Genomic DNA, 26,111 nt, shown 5'->3' with positions numbered 1-26,111 from the left:
GACACTCGTTCACTTACATATTGTCTACGGCTGCTTTTGTGCTCTGTCAGGGAAGTGAAATGGTGGTGACAGAGACCATGTGGCTACAGCACCCCCCATCTTTAATAGCTCCCAACTGTCTAAAGGATAAAGTCAAAATTCTTTTGTCGGGCATTTCAAACCCTCCTCGATGTGGTCCCACCTCTGCCTGCCCACAGTTTTACTTCAACTCTTCTCCTTGGTGAGACAGTCCACCAATATTAAAGCAGGCCATGGATGGGTCCAAACCACCTGCCTCTGGGTCTCCTTGCCCAACACTGCGAGTCTGGGATTTCCAGCTCCCTACTCTATACCTGTCCACCAAACCCCATCTCCTCCTGCCCAAGCTGATGCCATACACTGCTGTTCATCACTCTGTGGGTTTCTGTCTACCTCCTTTTAACTAGGATAGGGCATCAACTGTGGCAGTACAGTGTGATGGGAAAAACCCCCAAGTTGATTTTAGTCCCCAACCCATCAGGTTCTGTAACCCTGGGCACACGCTCCCATATATGAAATGAAAAAGAAGGATTCAGTGATCTCTGATATTCCTTCTAGAGCTAACTTTCTAGAAGTCCATGTGTGGTTTTTCATGATGACGTCAGAGCCCCCAGCTGGCTGCTCTGTAAATGAACAGTGTGTTTGAGGATACTCTCCGGAGGCTTAGGGCCATTTCCACTCAGGAGCTGAACCATTAATACATGATAGTTACAGAAATGGTCTTTGCTTCCCATGCTGATATAAAGAACACTCAGAAACCTATAAACTAGAACCCTCCTCAGAGGGGTTTCATTTATGGTCCATCTATTTCCCCCAGTTCCAAAGAGCCAGCTACAAACAACTAAAATATACTCCTGATGATAAAGCAGTTAAGTTACAACACATCTATCTGTACCCTGGAGCCACAGGCAATTACGGAAAATAATTTTTAGAAATGAATTTTAATAAAACAGGCAAATGCTTATAAGCCACTGCTGAGTGAAAATCTATCTTGCGTTATTATATATTTTATACGTGTTATCTCTCTCTCTCTATAAAACGTGATCTCACTTATGTAGAACCCTACACAGAGAGAGCGCTGACAAACGTCTGCAGCACTTACCATGATGAAGTTAAGGGTAGATTTGCTTTCTGGATTGGACTTTACTGTATTTCTCAGTTTTCTACAGTGAGGACGCGGTAAATATGTACATATTTTAAAGAAGAAAGTTGTATTTGCCCATTTCTTTCATAAGAGCAAGAGAAGGACGACTCAGGAGAGAACAGGAACACTGGAGCTCCAGCGCCTGTCAGCTGCAGTCCCGCTCCCAGAGACTCTCCTCAGCTCTCAAAATGGGGTGATCAAGACCCCCTAATGGGGCAGAGCATTCGACCCTCAGGACACAGTTGTTATCATCAGAATCTGAGGGAACTGGGAGGCCCAGAGGCAGAGAGTGCCAGTCTCTTGAGTTGGGAAGCAGGTCCCAGGGCTCTGGCGTCAAGGCTCCCGGGACCTGTAAAATTATTCGGCCGGGCATCCCAGCGGGCTGCAAATCCAACATGAGCTCTCCAGTAGGCCTACAAAATGTCGATGTGCCTACATACGGTCAGAAAGACAGCGGGAAGCACACTCGTGAGAGATCCCACCTCTGAGGAAGAGGTCTGAAAGGGCTGCGTGGGCACGGATCTCTCCTTCCGGACAGTATCTGTCTCACACAGGGAGAGATTCCTATTCCTAAAACGAGCTCCACCTTCCCCCACTTTTTCCCCAGGCACCTTTATCTTTCTATTCTGTAGGAACCACTTAACCAAAAGAAAGGATCTAGGGGCCAAAGAGAGTGACAATAATGGTTGTGACAATAACAGTTGATAAGCTGCTCCCTCAACAGGGGACGCCGGCATGAAGCCACTTCCGAACTCTTCCGCAGGAAAGGTGCACAGGGCTCCGGGGAAGCTGGGAGGCAGACTGCCAGCGGAGCTTACCGAAGGTGTCAGCATAGATCTTGGCAAAGGAGCCCAGCGTGAAGCAGATGCTGTACTGGGAGCTGGAGAAGCAGACGTTGCCCAGGAGTGGGGAAAGGATCAGGTTCTCATCGGTGGAATACATGCTGAAACAGAGAGAGTCGTGAGTGCAGAGCCAGGCCAAGCAGCAACACCGACACAGCGCAGGGGTCCCACCACTCAGGGTCCCAGCCTCTCTCCAGACCTTGTCCCCGGCACGCGCCGGCATCACACACTCAGCTTTGCCAGCGGCCTGGCCCAAGAAACTGACACGGTGGAGTCGTGCCCTAGCTCCCAGTAAGGAGCTGATTTCCCAGAGCCGGGAACGTCATGCACGATCCTAGAGAAGTTAACCACACCAGACAGACAAGGGGAAACTTGGAGGTCAGAGACAAAGCTCTTGGAAAACAGGAAATCAATCTAATGTGGAAGAGGAGTGTATTTTGGAGAAATCTCAATTTCACAAATACAAACAGACATAAACACTAGAAATGGATAAATAACAGAAGATAAGGGTAACTTTGCTCCCCGCTCTAATTACCCTGTTCTTTATTGTTTTGTTTGGCTTTGTTATACAAATTCACATTAAAATTTTGTCTTAAAAGCCATGCAGAAGCCACAGCAACCCATGTTCACTGACGTTTAAAAGAAAACCAGCTGAACACAGGAATCCAATCCATAATCCTAGCCTTACTGACAGATTGTTTTTTTTTTTAATTTTTTTTTTTTTTTAAGATTTTATTTATTTATTTGCCAGAGAGAGAGAGCGAGCGAGCACAGGCAGACAGAACTGACAGATTGTTTTACGGAATTTCTTTCTTTTCAGATTTTATTTATCTATTTGACAGAGACAGTGAGAGAGAGCACGTGCGCACACGAGCAAGGACACAAGCAGAGGGAGGGGCAGGGTGAGGGAGAGGGAGAAGCAGCCTCTCCAAGGAGTAGGGAGCCTGATGTGGGGCTCAATCCCAGGCCATAACCTGAGCCAAAGGCAGACGTGTAACCAACTGAGTCACCCAGGTGCCGTTTTACAGAACGTCTTATCTCATTTTATTATTATTTTTAAAAAGATTTTATTTATTTATTTGAGAGAGAAAGAGAGAATGAGACAGCATGAGAGGGGAGGGGTCATAGGGAGAAGCAGACTCCCCACTGAGCAGGGAGCCCGATGTGGGACTTAATCCCCGGACTCCAGGATAATGACCCAAGCTGAAAGCTGTTGCTTAACCAACTGAGCCACCCAGGCACCCAAGAATTTAGAGGTGAAAAGTACTGGCTTATAAAGAGCAGTTCCCGGGGCGCCTGGGTGGCTCAGTGGGTTAAACCCTCTGCCTTCGGCTCAGGTCATGATCCCAGGGTCCTGGGATCGAGCCCCGCATCGGGCTCTCTGCTCAGCAGGGAGCCTGCTTCCCTTCCTCTCTCTCTGCCTGCCTCTCTGCCTACTTGTGATCTCTGTCAAATAAATAAATAAAATCTTTTAAAAAATAAATAAATAAAGAGCAGTTCCTTACCTATTCCACCATCTCTCAAATTATGCTCCCCAGAAGCAACTGCTTTCAACTTTTTTTTTATAATTTTTTTTTTTGAAGACTCTATTCATTTATTTGACAGACAGAGATCACAAGTAGACAGAGAGGCAGGCAGAGAGAGAGAGAGAGGGAAGCAAGCTCCCCGCCGAGCAGAGAGCCCGATGCGGGACTCGATCCCAGGACCCCGAGATCATGACCCGAGCCGAAGGCAGCGGCTTAACCCACTGAGCCACCCAGGCGCCCCTATAATTTTTTTTTTTAAGATTTTATTTATTTATTTGGCAGACAGAGATCATAAGCAGGCAGAGAGAGAGGAAGGGAAGCAGGCTCCCTGCTGAGCAGAGAGCCCGATGCAGGGCTTGATCCCAGGACCCTGGGATTATGACATGAGCCGAAGGCAGAGGCTTTAACCCACTGAGCCACCCAGGCGCCCTGCTTTTAACTCTTTTAAAGCTCTCAGACCACTTGCCCCGTATTCCTAAAGAAAATGTTTATGTTGCTGTCAATTTGTTTAGAGGCTGAGATCGGACTTCCTATTCTAGTGATCAGGATTTCCCCATCCCCCACTTTAACAGGGACGCATAAAGATGTCTAACATTTCATTTTGGGGCTCCTGATGTTATGTTAGTCTCCAGTCATTCTTAGCCCTTCTGGGGCCAGGGAGAGGAGATCGCTGTTGAAATTAGGACTACATACTGAGGAGGTTCCTGAAGGTAAATCTGTCTCCAGGCATGGAGATACTATCCCCAGTCCTTAATTGGAGAGGTCTTCCCTCAAAAGGACAGCTTTGTCCGGGGCCCTTTGAGGGGCCTCAAGAAGTCATGCAGTCCATCTGTCAGCCTGCAGATAAGACTGTGGTTAGGATATATTTAACCTATTCTTCCAAGCCACCTTGATACCGCATTCTAAGGTCTCCCAGCCGTCACTCATACTTGTTAATAGAAGCCCGAGATGCATCTTGCTGAAAAGCAACCAGGGCCACAGCAACAAGAGCCAACAGTTCCTTCATTTACTGAGTCTGCGTTAGAAGGTAACAGCAGCTAACAATTCACCGGGCAGGTCCTGTATGCTAAGCAGTGTGCTCAGCGTGTTGCATCAAATATCTATCCAGCTTCTTAAAACATTCCATTAGGCTAACATTATTATATTCCCCTTTCACAGAAGTGGAAGCTGAGGCTCTAGGAGCATAAGTCACTTGCCTAGTAGGTTTACACACTTGGTATAGGGTGAAAGTGAGACCAGCTCTAGGGGCCCAGGTACTGAGCACGATGCAGAAGTGACCATGTGTCTTCAGCCGCACAGCTGGTGAAGGCCCAGGGTCAATGAGGCCAAGGGTGTCGAATCAAACCCCAGAGGAACCTGGAACATGCCCAGAGCCTGGTCCAAAAAGCCTATTAAGCACTCCCAAGAGATCAGCATTGCCTCCCATGGGTGTTCAAGGTTAAGACTGATAAAACACAGAGCTCCCGAGGACAGGAAAGCCATGCCTGGGGTCCTATACCTTATGAGTCCATTGACCTCATCCACGATGTGCCGCAGCTTGTAATAAGCATCGGTGGGAGGCAGCTTCAGCTCCAGAATCAGCCGGTCAATCTTGTTGATGCACACGGTGACCGCCAGCCTCTCCTGCACCGCGTGCTTGATCAGCCGCTCTGTGTTCAGCATCACCTGAGACACACAAGGCCCAGAAGGTGGTAAGAAGAGCAAAATGGGCAGAAAAGTCCAGAGCAAAGCCAAAGAGGGTACTATCAGAAAATATGAAATATGAGGAAAAGGGGACCTGGGGAAATAGATTGTTGGGTGGAAGCAGAGGGTATGTTGGCCAGAGGCTGATTCAGGACCCTGAAGAGGGCATCTGGCAGGACAGACAACCACACGAATGATGCTAGGAGCTGGGTCTCTCAGGCCTGGAGAAGGGGTGGAGCCAGGTCCAGGGAGCACTTGGGGTGCTGGACGGAAGTGCGGGTATTATGATCGACACACTTTCTTTTTTTATTGTTAATCACGTTTCCTGTACATGTGCAAAAATTGTTATGGATGTGTGCGGGGATGCACTGCCTGTGTTCAGTGAAAGGGTCTAGAAGGAATGGACCCCAAAGCAGTGAACACATCCTGACCTTTATTTCTAAATACTAGTCCCCACTATAAGGAGCCAGAACTCCTTAAGAAACAGCTGATTCCTGGATTGGGGCAGAGAAAGCACAAAATGAGTCTAGAACATCTTTTTATGCCTAAGAGAAAGGAAGTACTTGAAAGAAGATGGGACATGTCAAAAAGACACAGAAGCCAACCCGAAGGAGCACTACCTAACTGAATCTGGGATAGGCAGAGTATCAAGATATGGATAAGGGTATCAAGTAAGGATAGCAGTGGAGTATAACCCACCGATGAAATAAAAATCCGTGTATCCATACTGACAATAAGTAAACAAATGAGGGAGAAGGGAAAGTTCTTCCTTAAAACAGAATTACAACCAAAAAATATAGAAGGAATAATAAAAGAAAATCACCTTGTGCAACTACTATGGAAATAAACTAGGAATGATCTATGGAAGATACAACTTCGGGCTGGCTCAGTCGGTGGAGGGTGTGACTCCTGGTCTTGGGGTCATGAGTTTGAGCCCCGTGTTAGGTGCAAAGAGTAAAGAAATGTGGGGCACCTGAGTGGCTCCGTTGGTCAAGCTTCCAATTCTTGGTTTTGTCTTAGGTCGTGATCTGATGAGTCATGGGACTGAGCCTAGCATCTGCCTCTGCACTCAGTGGGGAATTGGCTTGAGATTCACTCCCTCTGCCCCTCCCCAACCTGTATCCACTCTTTCTCTCTCAAATGAATAAATAAATCTTAAGAAAAAAAGTAACATGGACACCTGAGTGGCTCAGTTGGTTAAGTGGCTGCCTTCAGCTCAGGTTACGATCCCAGGGTCCTGGGATCAAGTCCACGTCAGGCTCCCTGCTCAGTGCGGAGCCTGCTTCTCCCTCTCACTCTGCCTGCTGCTCCCCCTGCTTGTGCTCACTTGCTTTCTCTCTTTCTCTCTGGCAAATAAATAAATAAAATCTTAAAAAAAAAAAAAAAAAAGAAAAGAAAAAGAAGAAGAAAAAAGTAACAGATGATAAAACTAGCACGCAGAGTTTGGAAAGGAGAATGTATATACAGACTCAAGAAAAATCCCCACAAATTATTTATTACTAAAGGGAAAATAGTAACATTACACTGGGGAAACCTGGCAAACCCACCTGAACTGAGCGACCAAAGTGAGTATCACCAGTAATGGGATAAAGAGACACCCAGGGCCTCCTGATGTGATGGACTAAGAAGGACACAACTATGTTCATGTAGTATTCCTGCCAAAAATAACCTGAACGTAATCATGAGCGAGCATTCAGCAAACCCAAACGGAGACATTCTATAAAACAAATATAGCTTACCCTCTTCAAAAATGCCATCACAAAGGACCAAGAAAGGTTACTGAACAGTTTCAATTAAGAGACTCAGGGAGATATGGGGACTGAATGCTAGCCGGCATCCTTAATCAGGAAAAAAAAAATTCCATGAAGGACATTACTGGGACAGTAAGATCCAGAGAAAAAGATCTATATAATATATTCTATCAGTGTTAAATTCCCTGATTTTGGTAATTGTATTTTGGTCACGTCAGTGAATGTCCTTGTGTGGGCACATGTACAGAGAAAGAATTACAAAGCAGATGAGAGTGCACTCCTTGTACCGTTTTTGCAACTTTTCAATAAATTTGAAATTATTCCAAAATGAAGTCAATTAGGAAGGGGGGAAAAAAAGCAACTCTGGCTCCCTCTGCTGGCTATCTCATCAGCAACAACATAAACAGGACTAGCCAAATTACCTATCTTTCAATTTAGAAATATACAAGACATCTTGGGCCTTTTAACTCCAGTCTCTCTAGTTTCGAAAAGTGCATTAATATTTAAAATCAATTTACACGAATATACTTGCCTCCTTCTCTTTTAATTACATTTGTCATTTTATTTTGGGTCCTACCATTTTGAGCCTCACTGAGCAGGGAGTAAGGGACTCACACTGAGAACTAATTTTGAACTTCATATGCTGCCTTAATTTCAGAGCAAACGTGAGCCTTAATCCCACAAACTTGTAATCTTCTCTGATTACACTCTGGGCATTGGGTGGGGCAACCCCAACAGGGAGGAGGGGTCATAAGAGTAGAGGCAGACTCACGCCTTCAGCGGCATCAATGAACAGGACAACTCCATCTGAGATGCGCAAGCCAGCCGTGACCTCATCAGAAAAATTCACATGTCCTGTAAGACAAATACCAAGTAAGTCACTACCCGCAGGGTACCAGGATGAGGCACAATTAACGTGTAGGAGGTCTGAGGGAACACTGCAAAGCATGTGAACCCCCAAATATGCCCTTTCCCTTCTCCCCAAGGCTCCCTGCCATGTATAAAGTTCCACCAGTTAGAGTCACATGCTTGGATCAAACTTTCATACAGCAGGTCCCCAAACATCAAAAGAACAAAGTGCTCTGTATGCCCTGGGAGGACATAACAGATCGACATTCCTACACCAGCTTGGTCTCAACAGCAGTCAGCAGAGTTCTGTGGGGGCACAGGACAATTCAGAGGCAGGAGAAAGAGCAAGAAGGGCCTGGTGCACAGGAGACAATTCCTGGCAAGGTGCTGCTGGTGGCAGACAGAGGCTGAGAGGTATCAGGGCACTGGGCGCCTGAGGATGAGAAGGTCAGTTTGTCAAAACTCCAATGTTTTTATTTAAAACTCTGCCCCGAGTTGATTCTTTCCCTAAGATGAAGACAGAGGCAGCCACAGGGCAAGGTATGCTGCTCCTGCGGTGACCTGTATGGGCACTACCAGTTGGTGTGCTGACCCCATGGCCTCCTTCAAAAGACTGGGAGTGCCTGAGGCCAAGGCTATGTCTGACTCACCCTCGTTAGCAAGCGCCTAGCACGGGGCCTGACACGCTGAAACGAGTAAATGAATGAGGCTTAAATATTTTAGAGCAAAGAGAGGAGCGATATAGAAAGCCTGGTGCACAGTCTCTGCTAATTAGCTAGTCAGAAGCAAAGGAGACTGAGGAAAACGGAAATTATTTCAATGGAAGAAGTGAAGGGAACATAAATGCAAAGATAAAATGCTCTGTTCTGTGCTGGAAAGAGTGAAAGCACAAAAAACAAAGAGGGTAAGGTTCTGATAGTAAACGGAATGTTCTACCTGGAGTGTCCATGATATTGAAGAGGTAAGATTTTCCTTTGGTATCTGGCAAGACCACTGTCACGGGAGTGCTTTTGATGCCAACACCTCTCTGAAAGTCACAAAGGCAGAGACGTCAAGACTGTGTCCTAGACAAGAGGGATTCCTTCTGCTCTTGGGGCTTGCCAGCTGCGAGTAAGTTACACTGACCTCTCACCTTGAGTGGCCTCTAACCCCTTGAAGATGAAATATCTTGTTTTAAACATAATTTTTGCGGGGGTTTGGTTCAAATAAAAAAAAAAAGTAAAAATAAAAATGAACAAGCAAGTAAAGCAGGATTAAACCTAACAGAGAACCCAGTGTCCTACAATCTTAACTCCATATACAGTTAACAAAAATAACTGAACCATGAGGGCGCCTGGGTGGCTCAGTTGTTAAGTGTCTGCCTTCAGCTCGGGTTGTGATCCCAGGGTCCTGGAATCGAGCCCCGCATTGGGCTCCCTGATAAGCGGGGAGCCTGTCTCCCACTCCCTCTGGTTGTGTTCCTTCTCTCACTATGTCTCTCTCTGTCAAATAAATAAAGTCTTAAAAAACAACAACAACTGAAGTATCATGTAAGTAAAAAGACATCCTGGGCATTTAAGGATTTAAAAAAACACGTACCCTTTCTGCCCCTGCTACCACCATGGAGCCTGTGAAAAAGCTTGTGGTGGGGGGGGGGTCCCCACCGCCAGCAAAAAAAGCAAGTTCTGAAGTCTACCTTGACTGCACCCATCCTGCAGAAGATGGAATCATGAATGCCTCTAATTTCGAGCAGTTTCTTCAAAAGAGAATGAAAGTGAATGGCAAAGCTGGGAATCTTGGCGGAGACTTGGCTGTAACTATTGAAAGGTGCATGAGCAAGATTACTCTAACTTCTGATGTGTCTTTTTCCAAAAGGTATTTGAAATATCTCACTAAAAAATATGTGAAGAAGAATCTACGGGACTGCGTGCAGTTGCTAACTGCAAAGAGAGTCGCGAACTGTGTTCACTTCCAGATTAACCAGGATGAAGAGCAAGATTAAAACGTATTTATCGGAAATATCTTACATGAATTCTTGATTGAATCTTGGGAATCAAAAAAAAAAAAAAAACCAAAACAAAACAAAAAACCGACTCCCTGCAACACACATACATATATAAAAGCTCTAATAAGGGGGGCTCCTAGCCGGCTCAGTCAGTAAAGCAGGAGACTCTTTACCTTGAGGTTGGGAATTCAAGCCCCACATTGAGTGTAGAGATTACTTTAAAAAAAAGGGGGGGGGAATCTATTAAAAAAAAAAAAAAAAGATAAGGGCGCCTAGATGACTTAGTTGGTTAAATACCCAAGTCTTGATTCAGAGTTGTGAGCTCAAGCACAGAGTGGGGCTCTATGCTGGGGGTGGAGCCTACTTTAAAAAAAAAAAAAGTGTTGCTTTTTAAAAAAGATTTATTTACTTATTTATTTGACAGAGAGAGAGAGAGAGAGATCACAAGTTGGCAGAGAGGCAGGCAGAGAGAGAGGCGGAAGCAGGCTCCCCGATGAACAGAGAGCCTGATGCGGGGCTCAATCCCAGGACCCTGAGATCATGACCTGAGCCGAAGGCAGAGGCTTATTAACCCACTGAGCCCCCCAGGCGCTCCCCCCCAAAAAAAGTTTTAACAAGAAATAAGTGTTTAAAAAAATCTAGCCAAATATATTAAAAAACAATAATAGCTAACATATGTTGATTGCATGTCATAAGCCTGCACTGTTCAAAGCTCTTTTCGTAAACCACAGTTATGAACTTGAGCTCTCCATATGGTGATTTAAGAAAAAGAGACAGCAGTAAATAAAAGAGAGAGGAAAGAGAAGGGTTAGAGAGTAGGGGAAAGATCCAGATGGAAGAGGGACCCACCAGCTGGAGTGGGAAAGACGGCGATGTATGCTCACTGCTTTACACAGCAGAGAAGCACAAAGACAGAGGAACGCACTCTCAAAGAGAAGTTACTCCTAGCAAGAGATCATCATATGGATGGAATCATCGTACAGATTTTTAGAATGATGTTATTTGGGGCGCCTGGGTGGCTCAGTGGGTTAAGCCTCTGCCTTAGGCCAAGGTCATGATCTTAGGGTCCTGGGATTGAGCCCCGCATCGGTCTTTCTGCTCAGTGGGGAGCCTGCTTCCCCCTCTCTCTGCCTGCCTCTCTGCCTACTTGTGATCTCTCTCTGCCAAATAAACAAAATCTTAAAAAAAAAGAAAAAAAAAAAAAGAATGATGTCATTTAAAAAATTCTGTTGTGAGGCGCCTGGGTGGCTCAGTGGGTTAAAGCCTCTGCCTTCAGCTCAGGCCATGATCGCTTCTCGGCCTTTTGGCTAAGATCAAGTGCAGCTCAGGCCATGATCCCAGGGTTCTGGGATTGAGCCCCGCATCGGGCTTTCTGCTTGGCAGGGAGCTTGCTTCCTCCTCTCTCTCTGCCTGCCTCTCTGCCTACTTGTAATCTCTGTCAAAAAAAAAAAAAAAAAAAAAGAAAAAAATTCTGTTGAGTTTCTGTATAACTTACAGCATAAATGTAGACATCATCTCTTAGCACTGCCCTACTAAGCCAAATTAAATCCAGTCAAGGGTAGGAAGGTCCCTCCACCCACACCACCACTTGCCTGCCCAGCCCTCTTTTAAGTACTACATCAGGGGATAACTGGCAGAAGCTGCAAGATAAAGAGGTATAAGGTGGGAATGAGAGAGGGTACAGAGCAAACTGTTAGCAGAAAGGCTCCCCCACATTCCCTGCACAACTCCTGCTGGGTCCAGTGTGGGGAACAGTCGGACTTCCCCAGGCACACTTACCTCCTGCTCTGTGAAGAGGATGTCAGTATAGCACAGCTTAAAAAAAAAAAAAAAAAAAAAAAGTGCTGTTACCACCTGACTCCAGACTCCTCTCCCACACAAACCATCAATCACTTTCCTCCACCAACTCCCAGCTCAAGGCTTTCTGCCTCAGGAGGACAGATGGAAGACAGAAGGGTATTCTACAGAAATTCTAGACAATAAAACCAGTGCCTCTCAGGTGGAAAATGCTCCTGGATGGGTGGTTTTTTTTGGGGGGAGGGGGGGAGTGTCAGGGCGGTCACTGAGGACCAGGTATGGCTGGAGAGCTAAATTTTATCAAATGGACTGAATTCTAAAGTGGTAAAGGGAGACACTTGCGGCCTTTATGGAACCCCCTTGTGTCAGAACACTCCATCTAGCAGACACGGAGCATTTATTGCGCTGAGACCTGTAGCCACCTTCGGCCTCATTCACAGGCATTTAAATTTATCATGGAAACAACAAGGTCCAATTGGATTATATTTATAGAGTGGGCTATTAATACCAAGACAGGAAAGAATAGGCTATAAAAGTCAGGATATATCAGAACAGAGGAAAGATCCCAAGTGCAGAACAGATCATCCAAAAATACTGCAGGTTAATATTCTCTACGCTCCTAAGAAAGTTAAAATTACTTTCTTTAAGGCTATGAATAGAGATTACAATTATAAAGCAGCACTTTGGAAGCATCATTATTTATAATGAAAATGGGAAAGTGGAAGGAAGGGGAAGGAGAGAGACACCCCTGTATATTCTCAATGGTTCATCCTAAACCCTCCACAGATTTTCTACTTACATCTTGGTCATAGCGCTTCCTGATTTCCGGGTGAGTCTGCTCTATTAAGCAATCTACAAAACACGTCTGAAAGGGAGGAGAAGGTTAAGATCTGCCAAACACAAAGGAAAATCTACCCTTCTCTCAGTGCCCAACACACCACATAATTTAGGGATAAGGAGAGGAAGAAGTGAGCAAGGAGGATTATGGGACAGCAAGGGATTAACAGTGAAGCCACAGGATTATTTTCAAATGAAAGATGAAACCTTCCTTGGACAAGCATTCCCCCAGGAAATGAAAACTTATAAAATCAGAGTACGGCTCAATTTCCCCTCTTCTGTCCAGATGTAGACACAAGGCTGGAAGTGGCTTAGAAACAGGCTCCATCTGCTGCTCAGGAAAAGCTAGAATTTCACAGCAGTTTTCACACTAGGCATGGAGCCCCCCCCCCGCCCCCCACGGAGTCAGGAGGTCCAGCATTGTGGCCTCAAACCCCAACCTGTAACTCTGAGGGCTGAAAAAATGAGCAGGAACAAAGAGAAATCCTGTTCCAAGTAGCTCAAAGTTCTCTCACCTTGCCGTGGTGGAGATGGCCACAGAGGGTGACATTTCTGATGAGTTCTGAGTTATCCATCAGATCTGCCAAGAAACTGAAAGGAGACAGGAAATGAGAAAAGGGACTTTGGCAAAAGCTTCCAAATGCAAAGTGGTGCAAAGGTGTTTCATGTATCTTGTCAGGAACAATTTGCAGACCAACTGGAGAATGCTCAGAGGCAGACGTGAATTTCTATATCTACACAGGTCTGGCTTTGGAAACGGAACAGACTTATGTAACACAACCCACGAAATGAGATTTCAAAAGCAAGCAAAAAGAAAAGCAAAAAAAAAAAAAAAAAGACCAGCAGGCACGCACACACGCACATACACAAGCCTGGTTCCTTTCAAAATCCTCAGGTTAGACTTGTTCCATTTATGCCTCTACTCTATAAATGCAAAGGGGACTTAAAATTACTGTGAGTTTCTCTCTCTTTTTTAAAAGATGTAAATAATTTTAGAGATAGAGTGTGGGGAGGGGTGGTGAGGAGCAGAGAGAGAGGGACAAGCAGACTCCTTGCTGAACGCAGAGTCTGATGTGGGGCCTGATCCTGTGACTCTAAGATCACAACCTGAGCCGAAACCAAGAGTGGGATGCTAAGCTCCCCGGGGCCCCTCAGCTTCTTTCAAAATTGCCCTCAGAGCCAGTTAATGAAACTTTTCAGAAAACTCCACCTCATTAATGATGCCGAGGAGTTCTAGCTTGATCAAAACCAGCACTGTCTTTCTTGCTTACTACCCACATTAACTCATGGCAAGTTGCCTTCAAAGGACTTTGGCTCTTTGAAACATCAAGCCCACTTTCAAAGATTTGAGATTTTACAAAATAACCACTGAGAACATAAGGGAATCTGAAGCAAGTTCTAAAGACAACTGAAAAGTCGTTTGGAAAATGGCTGAATGTTGGTAGGTGAGCTAAGCATTCGGAAGGGACCCCACTCTTCTGGACAAATTAGATGTCAGTATGTTTAAAAAAAAAAAAAAAAAGAAAGAAATTTCATTATCTAATAATGAGTCCCAAGCACTTTAATATATGAGGACTTACAAGTGCATTTCATCAATGAAAATATTTTCAGAAAGCCTGCGGCATGAAGTCTAAAGCCCTCTCCGCATGAATCCACCTACCTGCGCCCTTGTCTCCAAAATAAGGAGTTGTTATATTCCCCAAACTAAGCTAAGCGATCCTACCATGTCAAAATAGGTCCTGGTGGCCCCAGCACTGACAATTACAATCCTCAGTTCTGCCTCAAAGGCCAGCCTCTTTTACCCAATTAAAGAGTTGGAAGAGAAAAGGCTGAGATCTGAATGAGAGCCAAGAGAAAAAGTTAAGATGGGCTTAACTTTTCCAGCAACCATGCATGCTCAAGGAAAATTCTGGCAAATTGTAGGAGAGGATCTTGGCTTTTTTCAGTTCACTACCTACTTCAACCACACACCACATCCCACCTCCACAGAAAAATGAACCCACACTATTTGTGCAGAGAGGCAGAGAGACCTGAAAACTTACTCCATTTCATACACCGTGACAGGTAATGTCTGCTCCATCAGAGTGAATTTCTTGGTTTTCACCGGCTTAATAATAGGTTCTAAGGGGAAAAGAGTAGTGATGTGCAGGTTGGCATAAAACAAAAATACACAGCTCCATTCCACTAAACTGAGCTTTCATTTTTTTTTTTTTAATTTATTTACTTATTTGACAGAGAGAGAGAGAGAATACGCAGGGGAAACTGAGGAAGAAGGAAAAAGAGAATCTCAAGCAGATTCCCCGTCGAGCATGGAACCTGACGCAGGGCTTGATCTCACAACCCTGAGGCCATGATCTGAGCCAAAAGCAAGAGTCAGACGCTCAACCAACTAGGACGCCCAGGCGCCCCTAGACTGAGCTTTCATAATGTATATGTGACATTAATTTATGTTATTCTAAGGACTACTCATAGGTTGAAACAAGTTCTGGAAATGCTGTTCGGCACAAGACAGTGAAGGATCTGGAACTGGGGACTGAGAGATTTGGACTTCACTTTGTGGAGGAAGGGAGAGGGACTGGATGGATATAGGCTGAGGTTAATGTCAGTTCAAAACCTCTCCTCCCATTTATAAAATCTAACCACTTCCCAGAAGGTCAATGAGAAGGATAAAAGAAGTAGAAAATCGGCACTATGAGGACTGGTTAAAGGAGTTAGGATTATTTCGATGGAAGAACAGATCACACCAGAGGGAGAACTTAAAAACAGTCTTGAAGTTGGGGCACTTGGGTGGCTCAGTTGGTTAAGTGTCGAACTCTTGATCTCAGCTCAGGTCTTAATATCGGGGTCGTAAGCTCAAGCCCCTTGTTGGGTTCCACCCCAGGCATGGAGCCTACATTAAAAAAACAGGGGATGCCTGGGTGGCTCAGTCAGTGAAGAGTCTGCCTTTGGCTCAGGTCATGATCCCAGAGTGCAGGGATCAAGTCCCACACTGGGCTACCTGCTCAGTGGGAAGCCTGCTTCTCCCTCTGCCTGCCACTCCCCCTGCTTGTGCTCTCTCTTTCTCTGACAAAGAAATAAATAAAATCTTAATAAATAAATAAATAAATACTAAATACAAAACAAAACCCAAAGATCCCAAAACAAAACAAAAATAGTTTTTAAGCACCTAAACAGATATTCAGTAAATAAAAAAGTAACTCCCATTTGCTTTGTAATAAGCTACGAGTTGTACTGAATATTAAAACAGGGTGAAAGGAAGCTCAATCCAGAAGCAGTACCAGAAAATAGTAGAGAGAAACGAATCAGTTCATTCACTGACCTCTCAACACTGCCGACAGCCATGAACTTAAGTTCTGGATTCCCTCTCACCTCTCCCAGCCCGCCACCTCCTGACTCACCGGTGAGAGGCTGGGTGTCTTCCTCCTGAACGATGGTCTCCACTTCGGGGCCGTACACCTCCTCGGCCGTGGGGTAGTACTTCTTGTCCTCGTGCAGCACCACCTCCATCCCCGGGTGGTCCTCGTCATGGTCTCCTACGTCATCCTCGTCGTCATCGTCGTCCATCTAAGAGCAACAGAGGGGACGAGGTCAGGAGAGGTGCACGCCCTCCCTTCTCGGTGACTACGTTGTACGAGTTAAGAGCGATGGCTCCTCAGGTGGGACAGCTTCTCATTTTGAGTTCTGGGCCAAAGAATCAGCAGGGCAGGTCCTGCTCTTGTGTGGTCCTTCACAGTAAGCCATGGCTACTGCCAGCAATCCTGCTCCAAGCCAGCCCCTTCTTTAAATGTGGGTCACCGCTCACAAGTGGATTGGGATTGGAGGAAAAAAATGGCTTATCATAGCATATCCTTTTTTTTTTTCTTAAAGATTCTATTTAGTCCTTTGACATATAGAGAGGGAGAGAGATAGTGAGAGACAGAGCACAAGCAGAGGGAGCTGTAGGCAGAGGGAGAAACTGGCTCACTGCTGAGCTGGGAGCCCAAAGCAGGCCTTGATCACAGGATCCTGAGATCATGACCCACGCTAAACGCAGATGCTCAACCGACTGAGCCACCCGGGCGCCCCGAATGAATTCTCTGTACATATTCCTGCCCCTGTTGAATACCCGCAGTAACGTGGCGTGCACTCACAAGATGGCACATTTCCCCGTGGGAAAGCACAGCTGGAAAGCAGGTCTTTGTAAAGGATTTTAAAACACCTCCTTGTAAGTGAACCATGGTCATAAGCAACACTGAACGAAGCTATGCCCTCTTTTGCCAAAGAGTCCTTTGAATAATTAAAAGTGGCTACTACACCACCTTTTATGTTCTAAAACATCCTGTTTTTTTCATTTATTCAACAAATACTTTTTTTTTTTTTTAAAGATTTTGTTTATTTATTTGACAGCGAGAAAGAGACAGCGAGAGCGGGAAAATGGGCAGGGGGAGTGGGAGAGGGAAAGCAGGCTTCTTGCTGAGCACAGAGCCCGATGTGGGGCTTGATCCCAGGACCCCAGGATCATGACCTGAGCTGAAGGAAGAGGCTTAACGACTGAGCCACCCAGGCCCCCCTCAACAAATACCTTAAAAAAAAAAAAAAAAAGACTTATTTATTTTTAGAGAGCGAGCAAGAGTGAGCAAGCAGGGGGAGGAGCAGAGAGAAGGTGAGGGAGAATCTGAAGCAGATTCCATGTGAAGCCTGACACGGGGCTGGATCTCACAACCCTGAGATCACTTGTGAGATCATGACGTGAGCCAAAACCAAGAGTCAGAGCTTAACGGACTGAGACACCCAGATGCCCCTCAACAAATACTTACCGGGCACTTACTACGTCCCAGGCACTGCTCTGGTATTGATAATACAGCAATGGAAAAAAAAAAAAGGTGATGACATTTGAGTAAAACTCTGAAGAAAGAGAGAAATCTCTACAAATGGCTGAGGAAGAACATTCTAGTTGACTGGAACAACAAATGCAAAGGACCTGGGCCAAGAGGAATAGTAAGGAAGCCAGGATGAGGAGAAGAGCAGAGAAACATGAGAGTCCTTAGCGAACAGAACGCAGGTGATGGATGAGTGCACCGGGAGCGAGTGTACTGAGAGGAGAGGTATGGGGAACAGAGTCCTTGGGGTCTGCTGACACTCAGAGGTCAGGGAGATGAGGAGGCCGCAGAAGCAAAGATGATGAAGGAATGGGCCAGGAAGAAGGAAAACCATGGGGTTCCATGGAACCTGATGGAAGAGGGGATTTTAAGGAGGGAGTGATCAGCCACGTCAGACACTGCGGACAGGTCAAGTAAGATGAGGACAGGGCCTGGGTACAAGGTTACTGGTGACGCTAACAAGAGCAGGTGCTGTGGAACGGGAGAGGCAGAGGACAAAAATGGGATTGAGAGGATGTGGAGACAGTAAGTATCAAAAACTGTTTTGAGTGTGCTGCAGTAGGAAGCAGGGCGATGGGAAGGGGGAGGATATGGGATGAGTTCAGAGAAATACCAACACGCCCGTATGCGGACGGAGATGGTCTAGCAGAGGGAAAATTGACACAGGAGCGGGGGAACTGGTGAGTGTCTGGTGCAGGTGAGGAGGGATGGGACCTAATTTCTGGTAGATAAAAACCTAAACAGATCATCCCTACAAACAGGAGGGAAGACAGATGGCACAGATGTAGGGAGGCGGGTGGAGGTACTGGTGGGAGCCCGTTTTCCTTCACACAAATCCCAGCATGTCAACTGCTTTCTTAAAAAGAACAGAAAACCCTCCAGTGGTGTGTTGACCACCACTACCTCCTCCCGTCCTTATGCTCTTCTTCAATTAACACGGCCTGACATTACAGTAGTTCCTGGCTTAGTCATACATATGCCACTGGTGGGGGCCCCAAAACAGCTATCAAACCAGTTTCTTCCTGCCCCACACTGCTGAATGCATTCTGCAATTGACTGTAGGATTTTATGCAATAATTTCCAACTACCTGTAATTACTTCTAGCTGAGTGTCCTGTCAGTAAGTCGAACGTGACCAGTCTAAAATAAAACTACGTAAGCATCTTTCTTTCATTTCTGTCTGTTAATAACCAGTGTTCTGCTAATTATCCCACCCACCCCAATTCCTCCCCTCCAACTCCAAACCTGTGCAGCCTTCCACTGTGATGAGCTCCTGGCCTCATGACCCTTTCTTCAGTAAAGGAAGGGTCCCAGCATCTTGCTTTGATCATGTCGCCCCTTCCTCTACGTTCTCCAGCCAAGGCCTTCCAGGGTCTGGTCCCTCCTCTTGAGCCATCCCCCAAGGACCAACTGCTTTGGCAATTGGGAGGAGAAATCTTTTCCTCTTAACATACTACCTCTGGGCCCTTGGTCACTGCACGCCTTTCGAGAATGTCCTTCCTTCTCTCCTGTCTCCATTATCAAAATCCTGTGCAACTATTTACTTGTATATACTTCAATAAAAAAATGTTTATAGGGGCACCTGTGTGGCTTAGTCAGTTGGGCTCTGCCTTTGGCTCAGGTCATGATCTCAGCGTCCTGGGATCGAGCCCCACGTTGAGCTCCCCACTAAGCGGCGAGTCTGCTTCGCCCTCTCCCTCTGTGATCTCTCTTGCTTTTGCTCTCCCTCCAATAAACAAAATCTTTTTTTTTTTTTTTTTAAGTTTTTTAAGAACATCCGTGCACCCTGTGTGGACTGGGAGGCTACAGGAACTCCCATTCTGCCGGGAGGAGTATGGACTGGTGCTGGTAAGCTGAGGCACTTAGTAAAAAACGCTTAATTAACTATAAACACATTAAACATGGACACGACCCTGTGATCAGCAACTCTGCTTTTGGGAATATAACTCAAAGACGTTTTCATGTGGTGCAGAAGGGACGTATCTGCAAACATCCATCCACTGCAGTGTTATTTGCCGTGAGGGAAGGCGACAGTGGTGGCAGGTCACCCTGTGCCCATCGCTGAGAGAGTACTGCACACCAGGGATGACCGAGCAGCAGTCAGATGCCAGACCAGACAGACATGCGGCACCAGAGATGGACCTTAAACCGCATCACTTGCCAAGGCTGGGTGGCAAACGTGAGAAGCAGAATGAGGCAGACAAGCTGACCCCTTACACTACTTATATCAACAACGCAATCGTTCACATTTGGTAGCTCATACACACAAAAAGACACACACACACGCTACAACAGTAATTCGTGAGAAGGAAATACAAAGGCATTAATAAGTTAACTACACAAGAGCAGAACCCTGCACTAGTGACAATACCGAGGAGCAGGAACCAGAGTGGGATGAACTCAACACTCGGTACTGAGGTGAAAACGTTCACACAGGGCCCAAGCAGTCCTTTTCCTTTACAGGTATCTTTTTTTACCAGCTTTAGTAAAATAGAATTCACATGCCACACAATTCACCCATATTCAAGGCACAATTCAGTGGTTTTTAGTACATTCCGAACTGTGCAGCCATCACCACAATGTCAGACTGTCACCCTAAAAAGAAATCCTGTACCCTTTGGCCATCACTCCCCAATTCCATGCCCCAAAACGAAGGCAACCACTAATCACTCACTCCACTTCCTCTCCCTATAGATGTCTACTCAGTCTTCAGCTCCACTGGGAATGTCACTCCCTCAAGATACTTTCTCGGTCACATCAGCCGAGAATGATTCCCCCCTTACTAGCTATTACTACAGTAATAGTTAAAATGATCTGAATGGGGCACCTGGCTGGCTCAGCTGGTGGAGCACACAACTCTTGCCTTAGGATTTTGAGTCCCACGTTGGGTGTGGAAATTACTTAAAAATAAAATCTTGGGGCGCCTGGGTGGCTCAGTGGGTTAAGTCTCTGCCTTCCACTCGGTTCATGATCCCAGGGTCCTAGGATTGAGCCCCGCATCAGGCTCTCTGCTCAGCAGGGAGCCTGCTTCCCCCTCTCTCTATGCCTGCCTTTCTGCCTACTTGTGATCTCTCTCTGTCAAATAAATAAATAAAATCTTTAAAAAAAATAAAATCTTAAAAAAAATAATAAAGTAAGATAAAATAATCTAAATGGTACTTGTCCTTCCCTGCTTTATACTTAAATTTTTTTTGTACTTCATCTCCCCTGGTGAGCAGTACGTTCCTGGAGGGCAGAGATAGTGCCTTGGCTCTCAATATCGTGATTCCTTGGATACAGGGATTACAAATGTAAGTGATTGCAAATATCTATCTATCTATCTATTTATTTATTTATTTATTTTTAAAGATTTTATTTATTTATTTGACAGAGAGAGAGATCACAAGCAGGCGGAGAGGCAGGCAGGCAGAGAGAGAGAGAGAGAGAGAGGAGGAAGGAGGCTCCCCGCTGAGCAGAGAGCCCAATGTGGGGATCCATCCCAGGACCCAGGTATCATGACCTGCGCCGAAGACAGAGGCTTTAACCCACTGAGCCACCCAGATGCCCCGATTACAAATATTTAATGAATGAATTTATTTATTTACTTAGCCTGGAATTCAAGTATGTCGAGATCACTTTGAATTTAGAGTTTTTTATCCAGTGTGTTAGCTTATGTCATGTGTGAATTTTTTTTTTTTTTTTAAGATTTTATTTATGGGGCGCCTGGGTGGCTCAGTGGGTTAAAGCCTCTGCCTTCGGCTCAGGTCATGATCCCAGGGTCCTGGGATCGAGCCCCGCGTTGGGCTCTCTGCTCAGCAGAGAGCCTGCTTCTCCCTCTCTCTCTGCCTGCCTCTCTGCCTACTTGTAATCTGTGTCTGTCAAATAAATAAATAAAATCTTAAAAAAAAATATTTATTTATTTGACAGAGATCACAAGTAGGAAGAGAGAGAGAGAGGAGGAAGCAGGATCTCTGTGTGAATTTTATAAACTCCCCTATCTTCACCTAAGCCATTGATAAAAAGGTTGAAAAGAATGGAACCAAGCATGGATGACTGGGGCATGTCACCTCTGGTGGTGATCCATTAATCAACACTCTTTAGGTCTCACAGTTCTATCAGCTGTGACCTCTCCTAACCTTATTATGACCCAACCCATATTCTTTTCAAAGGGACATCGTGAGTTACAGTGATTACCTTAGGAAAAGTGAACTGGAATAAGGACCAAGAAGACTTTCTATCTATTCGAACTGCATGAAAAGTATTCACAAATTGCTTATAAAATGAAAAGTACCTCTTTAAAATATTTTTAAAAAGAAAAACCTGGTGGGGCGCCTGGGTGGCTCAGTGGGTTAAAGCCTCTGCCTTTAGCTCAGGTCATGATCCCAGGTCCTGGGATCGAGCCCCGAATCAGGCTCTCTGTTCAGCAGAGAGTCTGTTTCCTCCCATCTCTCTCTGCCTGCTTCTCTGCCTACTTGTGATCTCTGTCTGTCAAATAAATAAATAAAATCTTTAAAAAAAAAAAAAAAAAGAAAAACCTGGTTTATAAAAAGAATTAAAAACTTTAAATGCCTTGCTCAAATCAATATATATAATATCAACAGCATACCCTTGACCTGTATCTCAATCTAGTAATTATATTGAGAAAATAATTTTTATAAAACTCATATGAGCTTCCTAAGACTTCAACAATCATTTGTTTTAAAATTCCTTCCATCATTTTTACCGTGGGTATACATTACACATACTAGTTGGTAGTTTCTTTCTTTAAGATTTTATTTATCTATTTGACAGAGAGAGACACAGCAAGAGAGGGAACATGAGCAAGGGGAGTGGGAGAGGGAAAAGCAGGCCTCTGGCTAAGCAGGGAGCCCGAAGTGGGGCTTGATCGCAGGACCCTGGGATCATGACCTGAGCTGAAGGCAGATGCTTAACAACTGAGCCACCCAGGCACCCCACTAGTCGGTAGTTTCTGGAAACGTAGTGCCATATCTCCATCTTTGAAAAGTAGAAAAGCTGCCTGATTCACTTGCTAGCACCACAGCCATTCCCCAGTTTACTAAAGATGACCACAATGGCTCTCTCGGCTTACCTCTGCCAGGTCTCCCCCACCAGGCCGACCCAGGAAATAATTCATCTGGGCATGAAGACTCGAACACACCTAAAGCTTCAAGATGCTCTCTTTTTACCTCACCTTCAATGTTCTACTTCCAATGTTTATTCTATTTTTTCTAATTTGAAGGACATTTTCCCTAAATGAGCAGACAGCAGCCAGGACTTTGGTTCTGCCTTCCTGCCGTCCTATTAGTCTCACACCTCACTGATCAGCAGTGGGCCATCTACTTTTTGTCCATCTTGTTCTGAACACTGCTAACCTCTGATGTCTTCTGCAAGCCTCAGACCACTCTGGACTCATCCTCCATAGCTCTCCCGAAGGGAGTCGTGAGAATCTGTACCATCCTTCCCCTCTTTTTTTTTTTTTTTTTTTTTTTAATTAGAGAGAGAGGGAGACAGTGTGAGCATGAGTGGGGAGGGGCAGAGGGAGAAGCAGACTCCCCACCGAGCAGGGAGCTGGATGCAGGTCCATCCCAGGACCCTGGGATCATGACCTGAGCTGAAGGTAAATGGTTAAGCGACTGAGCCACCCAGGGACCCCTGTCTCTTCCCTTTCTATTGTTTTCATTCACCTTTCAAAACCTAAGCTTATGAGGAAGTTGTCAGTGCAGTTGCATTTGGAAAAACGGACTACCTCTTCTAAGTTGGTATTACTCATAACTGTCAAAAAAAAACTTCAGGTAAACGGAAGGAGAGCTATTGCTGTGAACCAGAGCTTGTATTATAAAAACGAGCCTGGGTGGGTTGCTAAGCATCTGCCTTCAGTTCAGGTCATGATCCCAGGGTCCTGGGTGTGATTGAGCCCCACACTGGGCTCCCTGCTCGGAGGGAAGCCTGTTTCACCCTCTCCCATTCTCCATGCTTGTGCTCCTTCTTTTGCTGTGTCTGCCTCTGTCAAATAAACAAAATCTTTAAAATATAAAAAAATAAAAATAAATAAAACCACCCCATGCATGAAACTACCTTATCCCCTTTAGGACCTTCAGTAGCTAAGCTTCGTACGGGCAGAATAAAACCCCAATAAGTCATATATTTAAAAGGTACAATGTGAGAGATGTACACAGGATATTATGGGAGCACAGAGGATACAGTGTCTTTTTAATTTTTTTTTTTAAAAGAGAGAGATGAAAACAGAAATATATTTGTTTTACCTCATCAAGATCTTTGGTCTCTCTGCCCAATTCATCATCATCTTCATCAGAATCAAGCTCTGGCCCAATGTAATTCCCAAACTCATCATACAAGTCGGTATCCATGATGCTAAAATTCAAGGAAAAGAAGCGTTAGATTCCGGCGAGGTAACCAAGGCCTCCACAACACGGCCCCACATTTCTAACCTTATGGCAGACCATATCCCTTCAACACATCTCCTTTCCAGTTAGACCAACCTACTGGCGGCTCCTCCCAAAGCTCTGTACTTTACCGTCCTCATGGTTCTACCTGTTTACATTCTCTTCTCCCACTCTTATATAGTACTAAAAAATTTTTTCACTTAATACCAGAAAGTTGCAAAGTAGCACAAATATTTTTCTTTTTCCTAAATGACTCAAGGATAGTTGCTGACACAGCGCTTCATCACCTCCTAATACTTGAATGCAGGAGTTGGCAAACTATGGCCTGGGGCCAACACGGCCTGCTGCCTGTTTTCACACAGCCCCCAAGCTAGAAATGCCTTTTACATTTTTAAGTAGTTGAAAAATATCAAAAGAATATTTCATGATATGTGCGAATTATATAAAATTCAAATTTCAGCGTCTAAAAAAACAGCTTTATTGGAACACAGCCAGGTTCATTCATTTATAATGTCTGTGGCTGCTTGCACACTGTAACAGCAAAGTTGAGTAGTTGTAACTGAGACCATATGGCCCACAAAGCCTAAAATATTTACTATCTGGCCCTTGGTAGTAGGTTTGCCAACCCCTGCTTTAGTGTGACTCCTACAAACCAGGACATTTTCCCACATAACCACAATATGACAATCAAAATCAGAAAATTAATAGTGACATGTTACTACCACCTAATCCACAGACCTCCATTACTAGAACAAACTTCTTTCTTCTTCTTTTTTTTTTTTTAAAGTAAGTTCTGCATGCCCAGTGTGGAGCCCAACACGAGGCTTGAACTCATGACCTTGATATCAAGACCTGAGCTGAGATCAAGAGTTGGACACTTAACTGGCGGAGCCACCGAGGTGCCCTTAGAACAAAGTGTTCTAATAATGTCCTGCACAGCACAGGTTCCAATCCAGGATCACATGTTTCCATTTAACGGTCATGTGTTTAGTCTCCTGCACTCAGGAACAGCTCCTCAGTCTCTCCTTGGCTTTTACGACCTGACGCTTTTGAAGATTACAGGAGACTGATTTTTGCAAAATGTCCCTCAATTTGGGTATGTCTGTTTCCTCATGATTGGAGTCAGGTTTTACATTTTTGGCAGGGATATCTCAGAAGTAATGCGGTGTTCTTTTCAGTACATCTCCTATCAGGTGGTACATGATTTTAATCTGCCCCATTAGTGGTGATGTTAATTAAATTACTTGATTATGGTAGTATCTGCCAGGCTTTTCCAATATAAAGTTATTTGTTTTCTCTTTGTAATTTTTAAGTATTCTGTGGGTTTTCTCCACTTCAATTACTGAAATTCTATCCAAAGTAAAAATTCAAATGTCACTTCCTTCAAGCTTTTCTAGATCCTCAATTTCTCATTCCCCTACACTGCTATAGCCTTTCATACCTTAATCAGCATTTAATTCTGCCTTAAATGGCAGTTAACTACTAATAACCCTCCCCCAATAACCCTACAGTTTATAACTAATAAACAACAAACCAGAAGTCGTGTAAGGGTTAGGGCTCTGGGGTTGAAAGGCCTAGACTTGAATCCTAACTTTGTCACTTATACAAGGTACTTTCAGGTTAATTACTTCACTTCTCCAAATCTATTTCCTCAACTGGAAAACGGAGCGAGTAATCCCCATTGCATAAAGTTTTCAGGCTTAAACAAAATAGTCTGTGTAAACAACTTATCACAGTTCTCAGCTCAATAAATGTCAACAAGCATTATTTTTTGGCCATTCTTGAATACAGGAACCCTGTGCTCCTTGTGCCTTCCTGCTAATGCCCAACATAGAGCCTTGCATAAGCAGGAACTGGATGTTAATTGAACAGAATATTTAATTTTGAGATAGCTGTATTTATCCAAGTAAAGGACTGGCTCCAGGGCCTTGTAATTAAATGTAAATTATAATGGAAACTTTCATATTAGGGATTCTTTTTATTTCCCAAGAGCTACCACATCTGTGCTCATTTCATTCTTCCAAGATCCATGACGTGCCTGCACACATTTTTATAAAAGGCTGCTTATAGAACAAATCAAGCTCATTTCTGCTCCAGGGCCGCTGCACTTGAAACTCTTTTCTGAAATGCTCTTCCCTTGGATATTTATACCTTGTTCTATCATTTCACTCAGGTCCCTACTAAAACGTCACTTCTGAGAATGTCACCATAAAACAGTCCTCCCATCACACTCTCCAACCCCCCCACTTTAACGGTTTTATTATTACTTTATTGGTAGTAGTACTAGTCCCTCGCTCACATATATCTATTCACGTTACTTTCACTATCATCTCCCCAGCTACAATTTAAGCAAAGGATTTTTTTTTCTCTTAGAACTGTGCTGGCACAAAACGAAACCTCGATAATTTTTTGTTGAATGAGTGAATGGCTCCTACAAGG

The 26,111-nt window shown here is 44.8% G+C and overlaps 2 protein-coding genes across 2 annotated transcripts in view; one reads left to right on the top strand and one right to left on the bottom strand.

Annotated features, from left to right (window-relative positions):
- EFTUD2 (elongation factor Tu GTP binding domain containing 2) overlaps positions 1-26,111 on the bottom strand; it is a 41,469-nt gene that overhangs the window by 14,809 nt on the left and 549 nt on the right. Inside the window, exons 2-11 of the mRNA XM_032871015.1 lie at positions 23,532-23,640; positions 15,830-15,995; positions 14,474-14,552; positions 12,947-13,022; positions 12,394-12,459; positions 11,577-11,612; positions 8,750-8,840; positions 7,737-7,819; positions 5,029-5,195; positions 1,981-2,105 (exon numbers count right to left, since the gene is read on the bottom strand). Coding sequence (XP_032726906.1) covers positions 1,981-2,105; positions 5,029-5,195; positions 7,737-7,819; positions 8,750-8,840; positions 11,577-11,612; positions 12,394-12,459; positions 12,947-13,022; positions 14,474-14,552; positions 15,830-15,995; positions 23,532-23,636 — 994 coding nt within the window. The 5' untranslated portion in view covers positions 23,637-23,640. The remainder of the gene's footprint in view (positions 1-1,980; positions 2,106-5,028; positions 5,196-7,736; positions 7,820-8,749; positions 8,841-11,576; positions 11,613-12,393; positions 12,460-12,946; positions 13,023-14,473; positions 14,553-15,829; positions 15,996-23,531; positions 23,641-26,111) is intronic.
- Positions 9,414-9,794, top strand: LOC116875465 (60S ribosomal protein L22-like). Its single transcript, XM_032871016.1, has one exon. The coding sequence runs from the start codon at positions 9,414-9,416 to the stop codon at positions 9,792-9,794; it is 381 nt and encodes a 126-aa protein (XP_032726907.1).

Source organism: Lontra canadensis, unplaced genomic scaffold, assembly GCF_010015895.1.
Source record: "Lontra canadensis isolate GAN:19392208 unplaced genomic scaffold, GSC_riverotter_1.0 scaffold41, whole genome shotgun sequence".
NCBI classification, from domain to species: domain Eukaryota; kingdom Metazoa; phylum Chordata; class Mammalia; order Carnivora; family Mustelidae; genus Lontra; species Lontra canadensis.
The sequence above is the reverse complement of the archived record's forward strand: the minus strand, read 5'-3'. Positions and strand labels throughout refer to the sequence as shown.